Source organism: Rhinoderma darwinii, chromosome 3, assembly GCF_050947455.1.
Source record: "Rhinoderma darwinii isolate aRhiDar2 chromosome 3, aRhiDar2.hap1, whole genome shotgun sequence".
Taxonomy (NCBI): domain Eukaryota; kingdom Metazoa; phylum Chordata; class Amphibia; order Anura; family Rhinodermatidae; genus Rhinoderma; species Rhinoderma darwinii.
In genome coordinates, this window is record NC_134689.1 from 20,426,712 (window position 1) to 20,447,393 (window position 20,682).

The following is a 20,682-nucleotide window of genomic DNA, read 5'->3' on the forward strand; positions in this document are numbered from 1 at the left end:
AGCGACAAAAATATCCATTTTTTTGTCTACAGCTCCTATGCAGACCTATGCCTCTCCATGGTAACAGACATTTAATAAACTCTGTGTAGTCTGATCCTCCCTTCCATCTGTCCCCTTATTCATACTGACATACATTTAGCAAGAAGTAGGGTGACAGAAGGGAGTATGGCTGCAGGATCAGACTTCACAGGGTATGTTTGTAGTCTGTTACCATGGAAACACATAGATGTGCATAGAAACTGTAGGCACAAAACGATAGAGAATTTATTCTACTTATTTTTTTTTGTTTTAGATCTATTGGAACAATAGAAAATTGGTTACGAAGGTCAATTTATTTTTGTCCAGAAATATTTTTGGGCCGATAAAAAAACCCATCTGTACTTAGTGTATTAGTGTTCCCGTAAATTATAACTATAGAAATAATGTAATAACCTGACTTATTTTTTGATTGCTTTCTATACTCTGTGAAGTTCCTGGTATTTTTGGATTTTTTAGAAGTCTAATCTAATCTAGTAACTGCTCATTTTCACCAAGGGAAACATACGTATCTCATCTTTTCCCCAGTGACTAAAGACTTTAGTCTCATCCAGGGATAGTGCAGGACCCCTCCGAGCTGCCGGCTGCAGTACATTATTATTCAATGATTGAATATGCTACAAGGCAAAGCAGGGGAACTCGTCACCCTGACAGCATTCCGGGGAGAAGTGACTAAATTACTTTATGTACCATTAGTGCTAGCAGCTACGCTGAACTCTCTCCCAGTGTTTATGCAAATGAAAGCGAGCAGACTCAAGAGGTCCTGGCAGGCAGAGAGGAGACTGACAAGATGTTAAATGTTCCTCTTTTTAAATGGCCGGTTCAATTTATTTCGCTCTGCCTTCTGCTTGTGTGGATTTCTTTATCTTTGCGTCCAATATTAATACATTTACATCAGACAAATCTTTTCTTCTGGTGGCATCCAAAGTAATAAAATAAAATAACATTCACCAGGCAGAACATGGACGTGCATTGGCCTCTGGTCAGAAGAGCTTGCTTTCGTTCGTTTCTTATAAGTTGTTTTTTTTAAACTATTGCCCAAAAATGTTGACGGACCTTTTGTTATTATCTTTGTGCCGTCAAGTCAATTTCAACCCTCGATGATCATATCAAGAGCGTTTCTCCATATTCTGTCTCCAGTATAGGTCGATGGGCCTCAATTAAATCCTGTAGAGTTATAATCATATACAATGCTTTTAGATATTGAAATTGACCCATTGTGAGACCCTCCTATGCTATTTCCTGCCTCTTTGTCTTGGTTGCGAACCTTCAGACTACCTGAATTTTCAAATCAATCTACACAATTGACATCTATTGGCCATCACGACAATATTTATGGGCCAGAGGGCTCAACATGCCTTTCCCTATGGGTTATACTAGAGTATGATCAAAGTATGTCCTACCCTGAGCTATACCTCACCATCTCCAAGTCTCCTCAAAACTTTGATGGAAACATTATGTAACCAACAACTACACAGTATGGATTCTTCCATTTTGTAGGATAGTCAGGTACGCAGTCGTAGTCCTGGTATCAAGAGGCTTGAACTAGTGACATCACTACACTCATGGTTGTGATGTCACTTAACCTGTGATTCTCAGCCACTTGACTGACTAAGAGTCAAAAGCTATCAGTTGAGCAGTGTTTCGGGGTTATCCACTTCTGGTCCAATATGTTTTTGGGGCAGGGTAAGGGCTTTTGAGTGAGTCAGTTTACTATAGATGACTTAGCACTGGGTCATGATCCTTCTACTTTGGTACTTCTCGATTGCTTTCAGTATATAACTATAAATACATATGCCTCATGCACCCGATAGTCTTCACTGACCCATTCACTTTAGCGGGTGAATCAGGTCCGTGAAAAATGGTCCCAGTCTCCGATCCGAGGAAGGATAGAACATGTCCTATCTTTCCTCGAATCACTGACGGGACCCGGACGGCACACAAGGTCGTGTGCATGAGGCGTAACATGAATTCCGCCATTATGTGGTAGGGTCTGATGCACTATAAAACGCTACCTTGACACAAGCAGAATATTTTTGTTCACTTAGAAGCCAGATGTAATTTTTTTTATATAGTTGGAGATTTTAGCAAATTATATTATTGCTGCTTGCTCGGTGACTGCATTGCAACAGACCTATCTTTAAATAAGCCCAGAGGGCCTTAACGCCACTGGAAAAATAGGATAATGGAAAAACAGAATGGTTAAAAAACATTTTTTGGACTCCAGCCTGGAGTCCCTTGGGGTCTGTGTATAAGTTGGAATCGTGTCCCGGATCCACCCAGAGACTAAAATGAGACCATTCCTACATCAGCCGCATGTGTTTATTTGGGTCTTTGTCATACACACCCTACGTGTAAGTGTGCCTGGAAACATTAGTAGAATATATACATATTGTCCACATAAATCTATACCATATGGAGCAGCTGAATATGTCTACTTTTGCAAAGTGATATTTTCGTAGAGTGCAAGCTTTCCTGCAGAGATTAGTCCTATATACATGATAAAGTCTTTGCATAGATGTATCCTGTATATTATATGCATATTTGTTTCTCCAAATAAGTCCAGACCATGTCAAAATAATAATGTTAGCCATATTATGTTTGCATCTAAACTAATTTTATTTAATAGTTCATTTATAAAATTTGAGAAAATGTGGATGATATTAAGAAGCACCTGAACCCATCGGGAACAATGCTGGCACAACCAAGTGATCCGCACATGTGGGCAGCTGCTGCAGTTTGGCACCAGAGATATGTTAGTGGATGACAGATGACTGCTCACAGTCCCACTGAGGTCATCTGCCAACTGTTTTTGAGCATGCCTGGTGTCATTATATTTGGGTGTTGTGCTCTTTCGAGGCCATACATAATAAAAAAAAAAACATGTAATGACATCTTAAAAGTCACTTTTATGGTTAAAAAAATGAATAGGGAACTTATACGAAAGTGAATGCAGAGGCTTATGCTTTTTTTTTTTTTGTTATGTATGAGGTATATTAATGTAAAGTCACACTTAGTACCAGGCGGTATTAACCATGCATAAAAATTTGGGACATGAGACAGGAAGGGCTCATATGGCAAACGATTTCCCAGCCACCTAGTTGGCTCTTCACGAGGCTGTTTAATGGGACTGAGCTGCAATACCAGACACAGCCCATGGACAGCAGTGGCGCTGTTTGTGGATTAAAAACAGACCCTTTTTAAAATCATCGTGGAACCCCTTTAAAGTGTGTTGTCCAGTGAAAAATAATTGATGACCTATTTTTAGGATAGGCCATCAGTATTTGATCAGTGGTGGTCCGGGTTTTGGCACCTCGCCGATCAGCTATTTGGAACTCTGGCGCCGAATGGGAGAAAGCTGTAATACTGAGCTCCGCTGCTGTGTATGTGACGGCATTGTACCGTATGGAGCTCTGTAAGAAATGAAGAGGAAACAGGACTCACCTCATCGCTGTGTCCCCTTCCCAAAGCCGATCAGTGGGTTGCCCAGAGTCGGAACTCACCAGTAAAATATTGAAGGTCTATCCCTAGGATATTCCTTCCAAAATTTTTTTCACCGCACAAACCCTTTAAAAATATTTAGCACCAATATCTAGATTACAGTCATATATAAGCAAGATAAACTGGCGTTTTGGCTTTGATGGTAATTGCTAATATAAATGAAAGCCATAATCAGACATATTATGTAGGAGATTTAGTATATTCTAGTATATAATGCCATAATGATCCCTTCCATTATAGTGCGAATTAAAATATTCTCTTCATTTCCATAAGCTTGAATTAATGAAAGAACTGTTGGTTTAAACGTTCGGTAGCATGGCCATATCATTATGGAGGCCCCCTGCAGTCCGCGACAAGGGTACCAGATGGATTGGAGAGTGGGTTAATCCTATCACAAGGAATCTTATATGACCATCTGGGTAATCCGGAGCTCAGAATCAATGCCTGTGAAAAACAAGACAGAGGCCAAGATTAACACACACAGCACTTTCCAGGAGGGCTGTTCATTTCCAAGCTCGGCCCCAGTCTATTTTTGTAAGAGACAGTCAATATCTTGTGTCTATAGCTGCGTATTGAAGACTGGTCCCATTCAGATATGGCAGTCAGATGCTCGGACTCCTAACGGTTAAAAGGCTTACACATCTCTGAACCTTGGATGGACACGTTTTAGGGATAAACAGAATCATCTCAAAAACATGGAAAATGTTTCTGTTTCTTATAATCTGCCACTACCAATCAATTGTCAAATAACTCGAGAGAGATCATAAGAGGCCTTAGAAGGTGCTGGTTTCTGAAGTTTATTTTATTTAATTCTTGAAATTTTTCCGTCCTCATATGGCAATAGTCTACTGGCTTATAAGTGTCCTACCGTGGCTACAAAAATATGGCTTCAATCTGTGTTTTTTGGACTAAAAATGCACCCAAATTTAGATAACCCAGAGTACGGAAAAAAAGATTTCAGACTATTTAAGACTTAATTGGTGGTCTGAGGGTAGTGTAGGGGTTAATGCCACCATTTCTGGTGGTCTAGAGAAATGGAGGGGATGATAATGGGATTCCCTGGTAGAAGATGGGGTTCATATTTTATTCATTGGTGGTCTAGGTCAGAAAAGGAGGTTAGTATTTGATTCCCTGGTGGTCTAGGGTAATGCCCCATTTCTTGGTGGTCTGGGGGTAGCAGAGAGTGTTAATATTGGATTCCCTGGTGGTCTAGGGTAATGTCCCTTTCCTTGGTGGTTCAGGGTAGAATAAATAATTAATATTTGATCCTCTGTTGGCCTTCTATAGAAGTGGGAGTTAAAATTTGATTCCATGGTGGTAATGTCCCCTTCCTTGGTGGTCTAGAGTAGAAGAAAGGGCTATTATTAGATTTTTTTGGTGGTCTTGCGTAGAAGTGGGAGTTAAAATTTGATTCCCTGGTAGTCTAGGGTAATACCCCCTTGCTAGGTGGTCTAGTATGGAAGAGGGGTAAATACCTGGTGGTCTATTCCCCTTGCCAGGCTCTAACAATGTATTCTGACAGATCAGCGCTGGTCATGGCCGGAGAGGACAAGTACAAAATCGAACATTTCTAAAATTAGGGTGGAAATCCTCTTAAAAAAAATTGAAACCCCAACTTTTTGTATTTGTTCTGATAAATATTGCTTTGCAGTAGAATTTATTGGGTTTATCTGACTCATCTAGTCTATGGGTGTAGAACCATTGTTTTGCAGAATTATCCATACTTGATTGGCAGTATACGGCTTGGTTTTGCTGTATCCAGCAGGAGGTGCTAACTAATGAAACTTATGCAACCATGTTAAATGTATATTAAAAAAATTATAGAATTTTAGGCTGTAGGCAGTATGAAATCTGTAATTCCAAATAAATACACTGCCACCCACTGCCTAGCTACCTATGCAGTCTACCGGCCTCTATACGCTTTATAGTGGGTCATAGAGTGATTCTATGTTAAGGGGATGTAGTTGTCACAGTCATTCATATTCATACCCACTTCAGTACAAGTAGAGTAGCTGTCATTAATGTTGTAATTTGTTGTAATCTTTCACAATCGTCTCCTCTTCCTATTCTCGAAATATTTCTAAGCATATAAGGGAGCCGCAGTCATCTCAGTCATTTGTCACCTCCATTCTGAATGTATTGTCATTTTTCATTGTTCTGCAAACAGTGGATAGATGTATTATTACAAAGTGACTGGTAGTCTAAGCTATAAAGCACAAAGCCTGAACGATTTTTCGTAAGAATAAAAAGATCCTAAAAAGGGTTGTCCGGAATTAGAAAAAAATATCTGATTCTTTTCTAGAAACAGCGCCACTCTTGTCCATTGGTTGTGTCTGGTATTACAGTGCAGCCCTCTTTATGGGCATCAGCTGCAATACCATACACAGCACAAGGGCAGGTGTGGCAGTGCTTCTGGAAAAGAAGCAGATTCTTTTTTTCTAATCCTCGACAACCCCTTCAAACCGTCCACTTCCGTCAAGATATTCTAGCATCTCGCACTGGTTGCCACCAAGCCTTCCCAGGCTCCTACATAGGTTAATGTATATGTAGACACGTTTTCAGGAGTCTGGGAAAGTTGGATGGCAACATAAAAACAGAATGATGACCACAGAAAAATACTAAAAGGTCCATGCAGTTTGCCCTTTAATGTGTTTTTCTACGTTTTTTTGTTTTGTGGTTTTATCATCTTAGGCCCCCTGCACACGACCGTGCCCGTCATCACAGTTTGTGATGACGGGCATGGCCGGCCGCTGACAGCCACCCGCATTTGCGGGCCATGCTTTTATATAAAAATAGGACATGTCCTTTCTTTTGCGGAGCCTTTCTACGGCACTGACACCTTCCCGTAAATATATGGGACGGGGGCCGTCAGCCATAGAAATGAATGGGTCCGTAATTATGAACTGTAATTGAGGTCCGTAATTATGGACGAAATCTATGGTCGTGTGCATGGGGCCTTACTGTTGATTTTTCCAATGCATCAGGAAGATTGAGTGGCAATCCTCCAACCTCCACTCTCCTCCAGCCTCAATGGTCTTATTGAGAAGATATAGGGATGTCCTTTTTCCACTGTGCTCAAAGCTGGCCAAAAGCTGCGTCCAGATATGCTTAACCTGGCCATAGACATGAAATAGCTGTCAGAAGCTATCTTCTAAGACTAGCTATATATGAAGGGATATCTGGCACCGCTTATCTAAATAGAGGAAGGGGTTAGAAAAGGAATGGATAGGTAAGAATTCAAGCAATTCTTGTTTTTCCCATCAAAAGACATGATAGGACAGTTCAAGAAGTAACGTGTCGGATTTGACAGGGATTCCCACATTGAAATCTGCGTCAAACTTGACGACAATCAACATCTAATGCATTTGAATTGGGTTTCTGCAACCACGTTCACATGCTGCAAAAAGCCCTATTGAATAGGACTAATTCATGTGCGAATCGCGGCACATGAAGCTGTATATCCGCAACAGAAATCCGGAATAAGCCTCAGATTTATGCCGCAGATCTAGCAGTAAATACGTGTAGGATTTGCTTATGGCAAATCCGACCTATGTGAACATAGCCTTAGACCGTGCTGTAGACAATAAATTCTAAACAGATACCTTCTAAATCAATGGCTTCTGGTGCCAAAAATGTAATGTAATTAAAAATAACCTACTGTTTTGTGAATAAAGCTCCTAAGTGTCTCCATGGTAACAGACTACAAACAAACTCTGTGTAGTCTGATCCTAGTCATACTCCTTTCCATTATTCCCCTACTTCTTTCTAAACTACCAAATATGTATTAGCAAAATGCTTAATACACTTTTTAATTATTATATTAGGACAATTCTTTAATCATGTTATTATCACAATATCTCCTGTGTAATGCCTAGTGCAGGGCCTGAGGGGGCAGTACATGACACAAGGATTTAAACAACACCAGTGAGGGAACCCATACTAGGCATAACTCAGTATATCCTTTTTGCCCGGAGGGTTCCTTTAATTGTAGAAGAAGGGAATTTGACATTTCCTGTACCCCAGCATGAATTTTCTCTGATTGCCCCCACTTAGAAAAAAGGACAATTTCCATAAGAACATATTATGGAACTGCTAATTTTGCAATTCCCTAATATGATCATTACATTTCACAATATCTCTTGCAACTTTTCCTCCATTGAGAACACATAAAGTTGTATCCAAGCATCATGAAAAAATATAAAAAATTAACCTTAAAATAAATGACTCTCTTAATAAGGGAGGAACTAAAGTCTTTGCAACGAGTCTCAGTCTACGCTGCTGTGTTCGGGCAATCGTGTAGCAAACAAGAAATAAAAAGGAAACAGACAGGATCCTTCATTCTAAATTTAGCCTTCAGCCGTTTAAACAGTTTTAAATCTTCCGCTCAGTGTACGATGCGTCTCCGGCTACTAATCAGATGCCACGGTGCCCTGAGCTCCAGACGTTGCTGCCCCTTGTTACCATGAACAGGTGTGCGCAGGGCTGACATTTTTTAATGTACTGTCTCCTTTATTATTATGTGTGAAGAATATCGGCTTTCTGTGTATTTTTTGTATAACAATCTGCAGATTAATCTATAAATTACAACAAACGGAAATTTCTGTGAAATAATATAAGGGGGTCCCAATCATGTGTAGTTCCTTCAGGGGGTAAATGCTGGGCTCCAGAGATGTTCCCCAACTCCCCCATAGACATGCCCGTTCGGCAAAACCAAACATGCATGTTTTTGGTTTTTTTTCAAAATTGGTTGAGATAAGTGGCTGCCAGATTCGGCGTGTGCTGCTTATCTACAACAGATTTGATCAAAGGCATATATACCATAGAGCCAACCCATGAGAAATGAGGGTCCAGCTCATGCTGGTCGTATCTCCCTTTGCTGGGGACTTTTGCAAGCAAAGGGGTAGAAACAGGTAGTTGTACATGCCACCATTTTTTTCCGAAAAGGAATAAGATGGGGTTAGGGGGCTAAAAACTCTGCTGTCCCGGGATGGGGGGATGGGATAAAATGAGTCTGCACCAGAAGCATCTCCAATTTGTTTTTGCTATAGACCTCTGAGATAAACTATCCCTGCGTCTGACACCTATTTTTTTTAGGACAGTCTGGCTGTCCCCATACGCATTAGATTGTTAAAGGTAGCATTGTCCAAATGTGTATGGCCACTTTTAGATCCAAAAAATAACCTCACTCATGTAATATGCATATGTAAGTCCTTATCTCCAGACCCCCAAGTCATAGCAGGGAGTACTTTATTATAAAGGAACAAAATGTATGCACTGTAGTGCCATATAGGACCTGAAGGGGAGGTGCATGACACAGGAATTCAAAGACCACCAATGAGAGAATGCCTTTGTCATGCTCCGCCTCCTCAGCCCCTGCTCTAATTATAACACATTCTATACATTTTGCCTGGAATGTCAAGTGAAGTTTCCTGCCATGGCAGATAAAAGATGAATGATACGACAAATACATACCATACAATATAGAATCCAATAATCCAGAAAATCTGATAGATCGGCTGTTTTCTCCGGTATGGATTATGTTGCCGTTCTGTGCCATAGACAAGTGCTGTATTATCAGAATGTCTGGTCTATCAGATTCATGGAATTTTACCATACTAAAGTAACATCGGGTAATGGTTATTTCTGGCAGATCTTTTTCGGATTCAAGGCGTTCTCCTGCCTCATGAATGTGAATAGTAAATGTGTGGAGCTGGCGGTACAATTGATTAGACTGGGTACATCCAATTGGGAATGGCACTTTACAGATACCGTTCTCTGTTTGTGATTCTGATGCGGTTAGCAAAGTTTTAAAATTTTTATCTATACAAAGAATCAGCGCTGGAATATATAATCTTGTGGCAATAACTATATCCTTCAGAAGTACGAGGTGGAGGTGGTTTTATGGAGTTGCCGGAAAAGATGACTGTAAAAAAAGACTGCGTGTCACAGATAAAAAGTAAAGTTTGTTGGTTTCATGTTGTTGCTTTTTTTTTAATTATTTTTATAAACATATTTTTTTGACGGAATTTTTTTACATTTTATTTTGTTGTGTTTCACATCAGAAAGATAGATAGATAGATAGATAGATAGATAGATAGATAGATAGATAGATAGATAGATAGATAGATAGATAGATAGATAGATAGATAGATAGATAGATAGATAGATAGATAGATAGATAGATAGATAGATAGATAGATAGATAGATGTGTTTCACATCAGAAAGATAGATAGATAGATAGATAGATAGATAGATAGATAGATAGATAGATAGATAGATAGATATGGGGTAGATAGATAGATAGATAGATATGGGGTAGATAGATAGATAGATAGATAGATAGATAGATAGATAGATAGATAGATAGATAGATAGATAGATAGATAGATAGATAGATAGATAGATAGACTTATGTTGTTACAGTGAAATTCCTTTAATCAGCATCCGATAATACAGAAAGTCTGATAATCTAGCACAGAACTGCAATATAATATAGAATTATTAAAGACCAAACAGAGAAAACCAATTAGGAGCTTCCTCTAAATAAATCATAATAAAGTTTTGGTAGCATAATTTGTGTGAAAGAGAAGGTCAACCCTTGCCGCCAATATTTTTTTTATTGTATTAGATAAATAAAACTGAATACCTACTGCTGTGTATACATCTTGTATGCAGACTATTTTTTGTACACAGCTCCTGTTACAGACCTATGTCTGCATGGTAACAGACTACAAAGTCTGTTTCCATGGAGATACATAACTCTGCATGGGACCGAACTGCGTACACAAAACGGTAGAATTTTTTTTAATGAAGACTATTTGCAAAGTTGCTTTAATTTTTTTTATTATAAATGCATTGAGACAATTTGAAAAAATCGGTTGCAAAGGTGGGAATAGCCTTTTGGGCCTGAAGATTCCCTTCCCTTACATGTGAATTGTATCACGTCCAATCATCTAGAATATCTGCTAATCCGCCACCTACCATTGATGCCGAATAAAAGGAATTTTACTGTTTGTTAGATTTATTATTTGTGAACTCCAGCTTTACAACCACGGCCCCTTGTTCACGATTTAATCCCCTTTTAATTTTCCTATCATTGCGGCCTCGCTTTCTGCGTCGTACCAGCACACCAGTAAATATTACATGTCCCCTAGACAAAGTTCACATCCTATAAATGAAATGTAAACCACTTAATCTGTTAGATTTTTAGCACTTGTCGGTATTTGCCTAGCAAATCCCTGGGCTCGTGGCCTTTGATGATGCCTTGTAGGAACGCTAACATGCCAGATCAGCTGCAGGAGAGACAAAATGACATTTACATGGCTTTCATAAGCCATCGCACTAAAGGGGTTCTTAAACAGACACGGTAATATTTAATAAACGGCGCCAGCCATCATGGGTAAAATTAGCATTTTCCGGCTGCACGGTACATTTGGGATAAAAGCTTTTATTTGTGAAGTGATCATTATTTTCACAAAGAGGAGCTACTTGATAATTTCCATTTTAACTCTCCAATACGCTATCAGCTATTCAGGACTATTATGTTAAATTGTGGCTGTAATCATGTTATTGTCACAGATTGAAGAGGAGGGGGTTCTCCTCTGATGTTTTAACAAAAAAAAAGGCGCCGGCACATTTATCTGGCGACTACCGGAGAATTATTTATTACTGTACAATGTGCCCAAGTGACACATCATTAGAAACTCCTTCTGGAACCGGGTATCGCTGGGCAATGCAATGGCACGAAATTTAGTCCTTAAATTGAAAACAGGTTATTTTACCACATTGTCATCTGGGTAATTCAATATCAAAACCGAAAACACAAAACCTCATTTATCAAGACAGAAAAACTTGGCTTGTTCACCCATAGTGACCAATCACAGCACAGCTTTTATTTTCCGGTTTTATTTAAATAAAGATTAGTCACTTTATAAATAAAAAGTTGTATAACTTTCTAATATACTTTGTGTTTTAACCCGTTAGTGACCGGCCCATCGTGTTTCTACGTCGGTCACTAACAGGCCTTATTCCGATGCCATAGACTTTTTACGTCGCGGCATCGGAATAAGTTAACAGAGCAGGGAGCTGTCAAATCTCCCTGCTCTCAGCTGCCAGAGGCAGCTGAGGGCTGGGGGCGTCCCTGCTCTGCCGGGTGAGATCGATATTAGTATCGATCTCACCCGTTTAACCCCTCAGATGCGGTGCTCAATAGCGAGCACCGCATCTGAGTGGTTTTGGAGAGAGGGAGGGAGCTCCCTCTCTCTCCCACCGACACCCGGCGATACGATCGCCGAGTGTCTGTGTCTCCAATGGCAGCCGGGGGTCTAATAAAGGCCCCTAGGTCTGCCTGGAGTGAATGCCTGCTAGATCATGCCGCAGGCATGACCTAGCAGATGCCTCTCCGTGTTAAACGGACAGGCAGTAATACACTGCAATACAAAAGTATTGCAGTGTATTATAAATGCGATGGCAGAATCGCATATTATAGTCCCCTAGTGGGACTAGTAAAAAAGTGAAAAAAAGTTTAATAAAGTTAATTTAAAAAAAATTTTGAAAAAATATGAAAAACCCAGCTTTTCCCCTTACAAAATGCTTTACTATTAAAAAAACAAAATAAAGTTAAAAAGTTACACATATTTGGTATCGCCGCGTCCGTAACGACCACGACTATAAATCTATTACATTATTTAACCCGCACGGTGAACGCCGTAAAAAAATTAATAAAAAACTATGGAAAAATTGCTGTTTTCTGTGAATACTGACTTTAAAAAAATTTGATAAAAAGTGATCAAAAAGTCGCATCTACTCCAAAATGGTACCAATAAAAACTACAAGTCTTCCCGCAAAAAAAAAGCCCTCATACGACCGCATCGGCGAAAAAATAAAAACGTTACGGCTCTTCAAATATGGAGACACAAAAACAAATAATTTTGAAAAAAAAGCGTTTTTACTGTGTAAAAGTAGTAAAACATACAAAACCTATACAAATTTGGTATCGTTGCAATCGTAACAACCCACTGAATAAAGTTATTGTGTTATTTATATCACACGGTAAACGGCGTAGATTTAAGACGCGAAAAAGAGTGGCGAAATTTCAGGCTTTTTTCTATTTCCCCCCAAATAAAAGTTAATAAAAGTTAATCAATAAATAATATGTACCTAAAAATGGTGCTATTAAAAAGTACAACTTGTCCCGCAAAAAACAAGACCTTATACAGCTATGTCGACGCAAAAATAAAAAGGTTATAGCTCTTGGAATGCGACGATGGAAAAACTTAAAAAATGGCCTGGTCATTAAGGTCTAAAATAGGCTGGTCATTAAGGGGTTAAGATTCCAGTGGTTGTTTACATGAACGTAGCATGTGACCGCTGCAGCCAATCAGAGGGATCAGAGATTACATGCTATGTACATGTAAACAACCACCGGGAGTGCCGCTGGAGCCTCAGCGCTGGATCGGCAGGGGCATGGATAGATGAGTACTGCTTTCTTGGTTTATTTATTTAGTTTACAGCCGGATAACCCCTTTAAAGAGGCTCTGTCACCAGATTTTGCAACCCCTATCTCCTATTGCAGCAGATAGGCGCTGCAATGTAGATAAGAGTAACGTTTTTTTTTAAAAACGAGCATTTTTGGCCAAGTTATGACCATTTTTATATTTATGCAAATGAGGCTTTCTAAAGTACAACTGGGCGTGTTTAAAGTTATGTACATCTGGGCGTGTATTGTGTATGTACATCTGGGCGTGTATTGTGTGTGTACATCTGGGCGTGTATTGTGTGTGTACATCTGGGCGTGTATTGTGTATGTACATCTGGGCGTTTTTACTTCTTTTACTAGCTGGGTGTTGTGAATGGGAGTGTATGATGCTGACGAATCAGCAATTATAAATATAAAAGAGTATCCGGCACACTGGTGTGCCGGATACTCTTTTATATTTATGTTTGGGTTGGGCCCCTATCCGTGCAAAACCTCACCCTTCCACGTATCTGGTGCTATCTGAACCTTTACACAAAGCTGACGAATCAGCATCATCCACTTCTCTTCGTTAACACTCAGCTTCTGGCTCATTTGCTAATTTGCATAAATATAAAAATGGTCATAACTTGGCCAAAAATGCTCGTTTAAAAAAAACAAAAAACGTTACTCTTATCTACATTGCAGCGCCGATCTGCTGCAATAGCAGATTGGGGTTGCAAAATCTGGTGACAGAGCCTCTTTAAGACAGTATTAGTAAATATGCCCCAATGTATCAGTGTGGAGTCCAGGCAGTTTAGCTCACAGCAAGATTAAAAAAAAGAGAATATTATGGTGGAAACATTACTGAATAATATTGTGGGAGTAAATGTATACATATCTGACACCTGTAGAGAGGGATGCCCTAGCTGCAATTGATTCTATCTCCAGGTGACCTAATCCAAGTTGGTTTCTATCTATCTATCTATCTATCTATCTATCTATCTATCTATCTATCTATCTATCTATCTATCTATCTATCTATCTATCTATCTATCTATCTATCTATCTATCTATCTATCTCATATCTATCTATCTATCTATCTATCTATCTATCTATCTATCTATCTATCTATCTATCTATCTATCTATCTATCTATCTATCTATCTATCTATCTATCTATCTATCTATCTATCGCTCTTTCTTATCTATGTATCCTACTCTAGTGCTCTTATGTAGCACAGAGACCTTTGGCCCCCTCAAGTATCAGAGCTCAGGTGCAACTACAACCTCTACATGGTCACCCCCTAAATAAATGAACATCTTTGTCCAATATAATGTATGTAATATAATCTGAAGGTCCCTTTCCCCCTGATTTCTCATACTATGCTCCACACGTCGCTCATTGTATAGTGAATTGTGGCTTTTAAAATGTTTTACTTTACAAAGTGTTGAGTCGTCAGTGTTATAATGCAGCACCTCTTTCTCCCCATTACTTGTCTTTGGAAAAGCAGCTACACCATGTATCAAAGCAATCAGTCCAAGCGAAGGATGGACCACTGGAGGAGCCACGGTCATCATCATAGGAGACAATTTCTTTGACGGCCTACAGGTCATATTCGGCACCATGTTGGTCTGGAGTGAGGTAGGTGTTTCTTAAACGTTACTAGGAAATTACTTGAGACTCTCTAAATCAATGGTGCCATATACAAATAAATACTGCAAACACAAATATACAAAAAAAATGCAACAAATACAAATATAAAAGTAATACATTGTAGTTTTATATTCCACAACAAGTCTTTGTGACATGTGATGTAAAGGGCTACTTGCTCTCATTACATGACCTTTAACAAAATTGCTTAGAAAAAAATAGTTTCTATAAAAATTCATAATATTAAATACAGATAGATATTATTTATCAAGTACTGCCATACCTCTTTACCACTTCTCTTCGCTCAATTCAGTGCCAGTTTGGCCTTGAGCTGTAGATCTTAGTAATCTGGGAGAGGCTAGTTACTAAGGGCCCATTGCTTGACAACGCCAGACTGTGGTTGTTAGGCAGTGTATACCTAGCAACCAAACTGTCTCAAATTACTCAGCTGTTGAGCTCAAGGCTGGATTGATACTGTGCGGACAGAAGGGAACAGAATCTCTGCAGTAGGGAATTCCTTTAAAGGGGCTGTCCACTTTCTGAAAACTCAGTATATGATCGCTGCGTGTCCGACATCCGGACCCCGCACCGATCCGCAACTCCGGCTGCCTCCGTGCACCGGATGTTTGGAACGGGATGCAGTAGTTGGAGACGGAAGCAGATGGCTCCGAACACTGCATAGCGGCCGTTCGGCAGAACTACAGCTCTGCTTCTATTCACTTGAATAGGAGCAGAGCTGCAGTACTGCAGCTCGGCCGCTATTCTTTGCCAATTGCTTCCGTCAACATCGTCCAACGCCCGGAGGCAGCCGGAGTGGCGGATCGGTGCGGGGTCCAGGTCTCGGACGCGCACCGATCATATACTGATGACCTATTCTGTGGATAGGTCATCAGTTGTCAGAAAGTGGAAAACCCCTTTAAGATTACATTTACCATGAAAAACTTTTATCAAACCTCATTCGCCTGACTATTAAAATGTTATTTATTTATGACTATATAAGAACATTTTTAGGATTTAATGCATCTTAAAATCTTCACACAACATGTTTTGTACAAAATCTTGGAGAACAATATCGTACTTATTGACATTTGAATCCCAACTTGCGTGACATTTTAGGCTTTGCCCCTCATCCACTCAGGAACCCCCCCTTAAAAGCCCCTGAAATTGCCTTTTTAATGAAAATTAGCAAACTGAAAATTGCGATCTGGTTAGCGAGATAATCCCGTGAAAATCAGGACTGTTAGGACTGAAGTATGCAATATGCGGCCAAGCGTTATGAAATTTGACTTTCACACCTGGAAATGAAGGGGCTGTCTCATCAGGACAACCCCTTCTCTAAAAATAGCCGCCAGAGCGGCTCCTGGATCCCCCGGCATTCAACTACTATAGGCAGTCGAAGATTTGCCTAGCAAAATATACGTCCATTATTACATGGCGGTCATTCAAATGAATGGCCAACCATGTAATATATGGATAAGTCCGCCAGACTTAGCTGATCTCTGCTCCAGGTCATATTGTAGATGAGGGTTCTGAGTGGGAAAACAACCTCTTAGGCCTCATGCACACGACCGTGCTCGTAATTACGACTCGTAATTACGAGCACGGCCGGGCACGGGCGGCCACGGGCAGCCGGCCGCTTTTGCGAGCCGTGCTGCCATTATAAAGTATAGCAGCACGGCCCGTAAAATGAAAAAATACAACATGTTCTATTTTTTTAACGGCACGGGCAACTTCCCGTGAGAAAACGGGAAGTTACCCGTGACTAACAGAAGTCTATGGGCCCGTTATTGCGGGTCGTAATTACGACCCGCAATAACGGGTGTTTTTACGGTCGTGTGCATGAAGCCTTAGTCGGTATGGTCACTTTGCCAAGACCCCCACCAGTTGCTAAAACTAAACAAGTGCGGAAATCCTCGTAGTCTTCACATAATGGGTTATGGGCCATAAATGTCCAGTACTTTAGGTGTGGATGCTTTCAACAACTAGTAGATAAAGTCGCATATAACATGAGCAATACAAGTTAATATAATGTTTCTTAAAAGTTTACTTTACAGCATTGTCCCCTTAGAATGATATTATTAGAAAAAGAAAGGTTTCAAGACTAAAGGCATTGTATAAGAATAGTGCAGTTAATCAATGTCTCGTCTTGCGGAAAAGAGGGATTCGCCTTGTGTTCGCCTTGTGTTCGTAGTCAGTGTGAAATCTTTGTCAGGATTTCATTCAGAAATCCCTACCCGGCAGGACAATACCCAGCTCTGTGCGAGACGTGTGAAGACAGCGAGGGAGCAGTTCTGATATAACCGGGAGGCAAAGTGCAAAAATCCTATATTATAGAGAGCTTTACAGTATAAAAAGCCTCCTAACAAGGAAACTCCTTACAATTCCTAGGATTTGTGCGCCGTGCCTAGCGCCATTGTTATCCGACACATTACACGTGTTGGGGTCACGGCTCTGAAACATTTATTACAAAAAAACGGACGCAGCTAATGAGATTCAGAGCACTGAATTCCTGACGGTTTAGGGACGAGAGGAGCTGGAGATGTGGGCTAATTGATACATTTGGGTTTTCCTAGCTTCTGCTGACCCCCTACCTATCCTGTTTCACATGTGGTTGCAATCCGCACTGCCAGCTTTTTCTTTGCAGTGAAACTTGAGATTTATCTCTCTGCTACTCTCACACTTTATCCATCTTGCTGTTAGATTTCACCGTGTATCTGATTATCTGACACTTTTTATAGTTCAATAAATAATGATCATGTTTTTTTTATACACCTTAAAATAAAGCCTTTTAAGTTTAAGTCATATGGTGCCAACATATTCTACTGCATCATGCCCTTCGTCATTGGAGCATTGGCTTATCCTAAACTTTGTGCCAACTGTAGGAAATTTCAGTGTTGTTCTAATTACTTTAGTTTGTGCATCTCCCAAAAGACCATCCAGAAATTTTTGGGCATTATAGGATGAACCTGACCATCTTATCGTTTTTTTCAATTTAGGATTCTTGGAAACACATACCCAAACCGCATTAAAAGATGTGGCACAGAATTTTATATGATACAAAATACCATTATGTGAGCACAAAATAATATTATGTGTCACAAAATTAATGTCTGTGACGGAAAAATTTATTCTGTAAACACAAAATGTACTTTTTGTGCACAAAATTGTTTGTGTAAGCACAAAATAAATTATGTGAGCACATAAATGTGTGAGTATAATAAACGTTTTTGTGTCTACAGAATGTATTTTGTGTTAGTGTAATGCATTTTGTGATTATGACATATTTTTGTTGTATTCTGTGTCTACAAAATGCATTTTGTTTAACAAAATGCACTGTGAACAAACGGGGCCCCATATTAAAGAGAACCTGTTACCTCTCCTAAAATGTTGATTTAAGTATATACTTGTTTTCTCCATGAAATAACAATTCTGGAACTTATTTTCATAAAACTCTGTGTTGTACCATTCCTCATTGAAATATATGAATAAATTGACAATTGGGTGTTACCATTCCCCTTATCAAAGGAGCGTGTCCTACACAGTCTCACTCTGTCAGCACTGATTGGACAGTGTTAGACTTTGTAGGGACACACCCTCAACTGGTAACACCCAGTTGTCAATTTATTCATAAATTTCTAGGAGGAATAACAGAGGAATGGCACAATGTAGTGTACTAAGATAATATATTCGAGACCTGTTATTTCATGGCATGAGGAATACAAGTATTTACTAAAACAGACATGTCAGGAGAGATGACAGGTCCTCTATAATTATGAGATTTTATCAGGTCTGGTCGAACACCAGTAATCAAGGCCAATTAGATGATTGCTGATTGTACTAGCACCGAGTTATGGGATTGTTTTGTTGTCGGCATAGATTTGAATCACTGGCGCACGGATGGACAGAGATGCACCTAACTTCGGCACATCTTACTCCAGTGATCTTTAGATTAAGATTGTCGCATAAAACGCCAGTCTTAATAAATTTCCCCCATAGTTATATGATAAAAAGCTGACTGCCTGCAGCCACCACTAGAGGGAGCGCAGGAGTTTACTGCATACAGTTCAAACATTGAACTGGATAATAAACCAGTATGCAGTAATCTCCTAAACTCTTAAGGCTCTTGTGTCTAAAAACATGATATTAAATAATGAACATTCACTTTAAGAGCAAACATTCGGCTTTGGCCATACACATTTATACAAATCCCTTTGAATGAAAACAATGTATGATCCTCTCTATGGCCAAACATTCAACTTTTTTTATCATGAAGTTAAAGTTAGGCTTCGTTCACATCTGCGTCAACTCCAGGGGCGGACATACCGCATGTGCAGCCGGTGCAGCTGCACAAGGGCCCCGCGTGGGAAGGGGGCCCGTTCAGTGGCGTAACTACCACAGTAGCAGCCGTAGCAGCTGCTACGGGGCCCGCGGCATGGGGGGGCCCGTGTCGCCCTGACAGGCACATTACATTTTATGTACCAGGCCTGGCGGCACGGGCCCCCTCATGCCTAGTAGCATCACAACACTAGGCATGAGGGGAGGGAGGGGGCGGGGGCCCGGTGATAGCCGCCACACTGCACTACCAATCGGGAGGGAGGGGGCGGGTGCCCGGGCCCGGTGATAGCCGCTACACTGCACTGCCAATCTGGCACAGATGAATAGGACAGGACGGCGATGCTGGTGGTAGGAGGAGCGCTCAGGCAGGGGAGAGGACAGGGGGCGGTGCGACGTAAGACTTCGGGCGGCTGGACAGTACAGTCAGGACTGCCGGAGAACTCATAGGATGAGCGGAGGACAGACACAGGACGAGTGGAGGACGTGCAGACTGCAGAGGACAGGTAGATGAAGTTAAAAAGTTCATGTCAGAAGGGAGAAGTTTTTATGTAGAAAAATCTGCCTCATAATTCCTTCCGGAATTTTGAGGCATATTTTGACCTGCCGGTAGAACACTTCCCGCGTTTTTCATTGCGTTTTTTTGTGGCGTTTTTCGGCCATCGGGCCGTGGGCAGGGAAACGCAGCAAAAAACGCATTTTCTGCCTGCCATTGTTGTCAATGGGAAGTCAGAGACAGAAACGCCCGAAGAAAGGGCATTGCGCTTCTTTTTCCCGCATGCGGTTTTTACTGCTCGCAGGAAAAATTTCATGGATTTCAATGGGAGGCACTTTCTGACGTTTTTCGCGAAAAAAACCTCAGTGTGAACTCCCCCTAACACAGGGGAGTAACTACTGCTATAGCAGCCGTAGCGGCTGCTACGGGGCCGCGGCATGAGGGGGCCCGCGTCACCTGCCGGCACGGGCCCCCACCTTGGCCGGAATCTCCGCTAGCTGCCGCTATGGCTGCTACAGCGCGATGCCACGGAACACTACGGCAGAGCAGGGAGTATCTCCCCGCTCTGCCATTAAACATAAGACATGTATCCCCTATCCACAGGATAGGGGATACGTGTGTGATCGCTGGCATTGATAGGGAGAGCGGGGGACCGAAAGTCCCCTGAAGTTCTCCATCACAAACCTCGGACTTCCGGGGTCTGTGTCGGCAGCTCCGTAGAAATGAATGGAGCGCCGGTCACACTTGAGCTGCGCAGACACCGGAAGTCAGAGGTGAGTGATGGAGAACTTCGGGGGACTTTCGGTCCCCCGCTCTCCCTATCAATGCCAGCGATCACACATGTATCCCCTATCCTGTGGATAGGGGATACATGTCTTTTGTCTTTTCACACTGTAGGTCGCATTTTTTTGAGTGATTGGGGGTGTATGGCGTTCCCTACAGGGGGGGGGCTGTATAGCGTTCCCTACAGGGGGGGGCTGTAAGGCGTTCCCTACAGGGGGGGCTGTATAGCGTTCCCTACAGGGGGGCTGTATAGCGTTCCCTACAGGGGGGTCTGTATGGCGTTCCCTAAAGGGGGGTCTGTATGGCGTTCCCTACAGGGGGGGGCTGTATGACTTTCCCTACAGACCCCCCCTGTAGGGAACGCCATACAGAACCCCTGTAGATAACGCCATACAGACCCCACTGTAGATAACGCCATAAAGTC

The 20,682-nt window shown here is 41.1% G+C and overlaps 1 protein-coding gene across 3 annotated transcripts in view; it reads left to right on the forward strand.

Moving 5' to 3' along the window:
* Window positions 1-20,682, forward strand: part of EBF1 (EBF transcription factor 1) — a 329,952-nt gene that overhangs the window by 258,586 nt on the left and 50,684 nt on the right. For 2 of the 3 annotated variants that reach the window (XM_075856089.1, XM_075856091.1), the window contains one exon: window positions 14,505-14,638. In XM_075856089.1, coding sequence (XP_075712204.1) covers window positions 14,505-14,638 — 134 coding nt within the window. The remainder of the gene's footprint in view (window positions 1-14,504; window positions 14,639-20,682) is intronic. The other variant, XM_075856090.1, reaches the window with a different exon arrangement.